Below are 6185 nucleotides of genomic sequence, written 5' to 3'. Positions count from 1 at the left end.
ACCTCCTTGGTATCTCCTTGTATCTCTTTCGTACCTCCTTGGTACCTCCTTGGTATCTCCTTGGTACCTCCTTGGTACCTCCTTGGTACCTCCTTGGTACCTCCTTGGTATCTCGTTGGTACCTCCTTGGTACTTCCTTGGTACCTCCTTGGTACCTCCTTGGTACCTCGTTGGTATCTCGTTGGTACCTCCTTGGTACCTCCTTGGTACCTTGTTGGTACCTCCTTGGTACCTCCTTGGTACCTCCTTGGTACCTCCTTGGTAGCTGGTGTCACGGCGCTGCAGATAGCTCCGTGATCTTTGACTTTGGATTGTAATTTACAGACATCGAGACCTAAAAGCAGAGCAGATATCTCCAGACTCTTGAACCGGCAAATATAAAGAGAGGAAATGAGTGAAAGGAGAGAAAGAGCCACAGAGATAAGGCCGAACCACAGGAGGTCTGGGGGATCTAATCTCTGTCCAGAGGCAAAGGGAGCTTTGACACCATGAAGCCGGTGGGGGTGGGGGTGGGGGGGGGGGGGGGGGGGGGTTAGATAAATTCATCCTGTCCCAGGAGTTTAAGGCCACATCTCTGAATAAAAGGAGCCGGCAGGTGAGAGATGACAGAGGAGAGCCTGAATGAGAGGGAAGTGTGTGATACAATTAACCAATTCCATCCATGAATGGGTGAAGGAGGAGAACCTCAGATGGCGTCTCATTTGGAGCAGAACGTGATCGGTTCTCATCACATTCCTGACAAATACGCCAATGTGATTGATCGACATTTAATTCGGTGGGAGGAGTTTAAACACTGAATATTAACCTGCACTAGACTGGAGCTAAAGTGTGATGAAGTCCTGAAGACGCTCTGAGGGACGCTGGGACGCGTTGATGGTTTCATCAAAGCATCTGGGAAATTCAATTTAAGCCCGTTTGAATCATTTAGTAACACGACTGTGTCGAGACGGATGAGAATGATGAGCATGTCGGGAATTTATTGCCGTAAAAAGCAAACAGTGTTTTTCCTGAGGCGGCTGACTCAGTCCTCCACCGCCTGACCCCGTCCCGACTGAACCAATCACCTGCCTGCTCATCAGAAGGCCACCGTCCAAACAAAACCAACGTCTGTGCCAAAGAGCTCCGACTTCCAGCAGCAGTTTAATTCAACTCTTCACATGGCGCTCTCAAATGATGGGGGGGGGGGGGGGGGGGGGGAGGGGGGAGGGGCGGGGGGGTGGGGGGGATGTCACGCTTAATTTCTTGATTAACTTCCATCGCCTGCGTTCATCAGCTCATTAGGACGAGAAGCTCGAGGATATTTGTGGTCTTACTTGTGAATTAAGCCTCTGATTACCCCCCCCCCCCCCCCCCCCCCCCGTGCCCCCCCAGGGGCAGGAATTCAATCTGCTTCATGGATCCGTGTAAAAATGTCAGTAGTGAAACATGAAAGTTCACTGCAGTGACATGAAATGAGTTGATTAGAGAAAAAGACCGAGGAGGGAAAGACGAGCTAACCCGCTGCGTCGCACCGGTACGGTTAACGTTAAGCTGCGTCACACCGGTAAGGTTAACGTTAAGCTGCGTCACACCGTTAAGCTACGTCACACCGGTACGGTTAACGTTGAGCTGCGTCACACCGGTACGGTTAACGTTAAGCTACGTCACACCGGTACGGTTAACGTTAAGCTGCGTCACACCGGTAAGGTTAACGTTGAGCTGCGTCACACCGGTAAGGTTAACGTTAAGCTGCGTCACACCGTTAAGGTTAACGTTGAGCTGCGTCACACCGGTAAGGTTAACGTTGAGCTGCGTCACACCGGTAAGGTTAACGTTGAGCTACGTCACACCGGTAAGTTTAACGTTGAGCTGCGTCACACCGGTAAGGTTAACGTTGAGCTGCGTCACACCGGTACGGTTAACGTTAAGCTACGTCACACCGGTACGGTTAACGTTAAGCTACGTCACACCGGTACGGTTAACGTTAAGCTGCGTCACACCGGTAAGGTTAACGTTGAGCTGCGTCACACCGGTAAGGTTAACGTTAAGCTGCGTCACACCGGTAAGGTTAACGTTGAGCTGCGTCACACCGGTAAGGTTAACGTTGAGCTGCGTCACACCGGTAAGGTTAACGTTGAGCTGCGTCACACCGGTAAGGTTAACGTTAAGCTGCGTCACACCGGTAAGGTTAACGTTAAGCTGCGTCACACCGGTAAGGTTAACGTTAAGCTGCGTCACACCGGTAAGGTTAACGTTGAGCTGCGTCACACCGGTAAGGTTAACGTTAAGCTGCGTCACACCGGTAAGGTTAACGTTAAGCTGCGTCACACCGGTAAGGTTAACGGTGAACGGTGCAGGACATTGGAGGGGATTAGTGAAGCTGCTCTTTTACTTTTAACATTAAAACTCCTGAAAACTGCGTCTTCCTGTCATAGAGTTTCACTTTATTCATTCAAGTCAGTGTTTTCAAAAGGAGCAGGTCAATCTATATATATTTGTTGGTTTTATTCTATATGCACATGCAGCAAATCCAAATCAATTCAGTTATTGATTCGCAGCATTTTACTTTACGATACTTCATCTACTTTACGATACTTCATCTACTTTACGATACTTCATCCACTTTACGATACTTCATCCACTTTACGATACTTCATCTACTTTACGATACTTCATCTACTTTACGATACTTCATCTACTTTACGATACTTCATGCACTTTACAATACTTCATCCACTTTACGATACTTCATCTACTTTACGATACTTCATGCACTTTACGATACTTCATCTACTTTACGATACTTCATGCACTTTACGATACTTCATCTACTTTACGATACTTCATGCACTTTACGATACTTCATCCACTTTACGATACTTCATCCACTTTACGATACTTCATCTACTTTACGATACTTCATCCACTTTACGATACTTCATCCACTTTACGATACTTCATCTACTTTACGATACTTCATCCACTTTACGATACTTCATCCACTTTACGATACTTCATCCACTTTACGATACTTCATCCACTTTACGATACTTCATCTACTTTACGATACTTCATCTACTTTACGATACTTCATGCACTTTACGATACTTCATCTACTTTACGATACTTCATCTACTTTACGATACTTCATCTACTTTACAATACTTCATCCACTTTACGATACTTCATCTACTTTACGATACTTCATCCACTTTACGATACTTCATCTACTTTACGATACTTCATCCACTTTACGATACTTCATCTACTTTACGATACTTCATCCACTTTACGATACTTCATCTACTTTACGATACTTCATCTACTTTACGATACTTCATGCACTTTACGATACTTCATCTACTTTACGATACTTCATCTACTTTACGATACTTCATGCACTTTACGATACTTCATCTACTTTACGATACTTCATCTACTTTACGATACTTCATGCACTTTACGATACTTCATCTACTTTACGATACTTCATCTACTTTACGATACTTCATGCACTTTATGATACTTCATCTACTTTACGATACTTCATGCACTTTACGATACTTCATCCACTTTACGATACTTCATCTACTTTACGATACTTCATCTACTTTACGATACTTCATCCACTTTACGATACTTCATCCACTTTACGATACTTCATCCACTTTACGATACTTCATCCACTTTATGATACTTCATCTACTTTACGATACTTCATGCACTTTACGATACTTCATCTACTTTACGATACTTCATCTACTTTACGATACTTCATGCACTTTACGATACTTCATCTACTTTACGATACTTCATGCACTTTACGATACTTCATCTACTTTACGATACTTCATCTACTTTACGATACTTCATGCACTTTATGATACTTCATCTACTTTACGATACTTCATGCACTTTACGATACTTCATCCACTTTATGATACTTCATCTACTTTACGATACTTCGTCTACTTTACGATACTTCATGCACTTTACGATACTTCATCTACTTTACGATACTTCGTCTACTTTACGATACTTCATCTACTTTACGATACTTCATGCACTTTACGATACTTCATCTACTTTACGATACTTCATGCACTTTACGATACTTCATCTACTTTACGATACTTCATCTACTTTACGATACTTCATGCACTTTACGATACTTCATCTACTTTACGATACTTCATCTACTTTACGATACTTCATGCACTTTATGATACTTCATCTACTTTACGATACTTCATGCACTTTACGATACTTCATCCACTTTACGATACTTCATCTACTTTACGATACTTCATCTACTTTACGATACTTCATCTATTTTACGATACTTCATCCACTTTACGATACTTCATCTACTTTACGATACTTCATCCACTTTACGATACTTCATCCACTTTACGATACTTCATCCACTTTACGATACTTCATCTACTTTACGATACTTCATGCACTTTACGATACTTCATCTACTTTACGATACTTCATCTACTTTACGATACTTCATGCACTTTACGATACTTCATCTACTTTACGATACTTCATCTACTTTACGATACTTCATGCACTTTACGATACTTCATCTACTTTACGATACTTCATCTACTTTACGATACTTCATGCACTTTATGATACTTCATCTACTTTACGATACTTCATGCACTTTACGATACTTCATCCACTTTATGATACTTCATCTACTTTACGATACTTCATCCACTTTACGATACTTCATCTACTTTACGATACTTCATCTACTTTACGATACTTCATGCACTTTACGATACTTCATCTACTTTACGATACTTCATCTACTTTACGATACTTCATCTACTTTACGATACTTCATGCACTTTACGATACTTCATCTACTTTACGATACTTCGTCTACTTTACGATACGTCATCTACTTTACGATACTTCATGCACTTTACGATACTTCGTCTACTTTACGATACTTCATCTACTTTACGATACTTCATCTACTTTACGATACTTCATGCACTTTACGATACTTCGTCTACTTTACGATACTTCGTCTACTTTACGATACTTCATCTACTTTACGATACTTCGTCTACTTTACGATACTTCATCTACTTTACGATACTTCATCCACTTTACGATACTTCATCTACTTTACGATACTTCATCTACTTTACGATACTTCATGCACTTTACGATACTTCGTCCACTTTACGATACTTCATCTACTTTACGATACTTCATCTACTTTACGATACTTCATGGAGTTTTGGTGAATCGGAACCGTAACACATCCGTTTTACACCAGAACCTCTAATGGGTCCGATCATCTCAAACCTTATAAGCATCATATATCCTGTGTAGAGTTGCTGGTTTGAAACCTCCCTTCCTATAAATCGCTGCCTTTTCTTTGTACGCAGGTAAATTATTCAGGCTTTAATAACGAGTCACTAACAGGTCACTGATGGATCAGGGTCCACTGGATCAGGGTCCACTGGATCAGGGTCCACTGGATCAGGGTCCACTGGGCTCTCACTCAGCAGGGGGCCAAACTAACACAGAACTTCCACTTCGGACTCTAAAGAGTTTCTTGCTGTAACGAAGCGTTTCAGATAAATGCAGTGACGTCTTGATGTGTGTTTCCCTCCGTAGACCATGAGCAGTCGGTTCTACCCCCACGACGTCATCCAGACCGATGCCGTCCTCAGCCTGGACGAAGACTCCGTCCTCTCCACCAACGAGGTGAGTGGCTGAGAGCTTATCGACCGACCGCTTCACGTCTGGAAGAACACGTGATGGTTAGAAATGAAGTGGGGATCAGATTTAACCCCTGATCAACCTCATGAAGCAGGAAAAGCTTCAGACCGAAGCTGGACCGTTTGGCTGGACCCTCTAAACCACCTGGATTCCTCAGACCTGACGAAGACCCCTAAACCGTAGGACAGACTCATGAGACCAGACTGCTGAAGGAAGAACCAACGCTACATTCCTGGTTTAGGTGCACAGACATAAGGAGAGTCCATCAGAACCAGACGTACCACACAAACAGCAGACCTCAAGGTGGGCCCATCCCCGGTTTGTTGACGTCTCAGCGTCCCAGAACCTCCTGAAGGTTCCCGAGGCTTCGTGTCACAAGATCCCGTTTGTCCTCTGGATCTCTGCACATCTGGATTCTCTGAGGAAAAAGCTTCAGTTCCACTACATCCAGA

At 43.0% G+C, this 6185-nt stretch overlaps 1 protein-coding gene across 1 annotated transcript in view; it reads left to right on the top strand.

Annotated features, from left to right (window-relative positions):
- LOC308128230 (exostosin-1a-like) overlaps positions 1–5718 on the top strand; it is a gene marked incomplete at both ends in the record, with an annotated part of 32189 nt that extends 26471 nt beyond the window's left edge. Inside the window, 1 exon segment of the mRNA XM_080493943.1 lies at positions 5629–5718. Within this exon segment, the coding sequence (XP_080350069.1) occupies positions 5629–5718 (90 nt within the window).
- Positions 5719–6185: the final 467 nt, after the last annotated feature.

This window comes from Lipophrys pholis (assembly GCF_963383615.2).
Source record: "Lipophrys pholis genome assembly, contig: SCAFFOLD_362, whole genome shotgun sequence".
Lineage (NCBI taxonomy): Eukaryota > Metazoa > Chordata > Actinopteri > Blenniiformes > Blenniidae > Lipophrys > Lipophrys pholis.
This window is presented reverse-complemented; position numbering and strand designations above follow the sequence as displayed.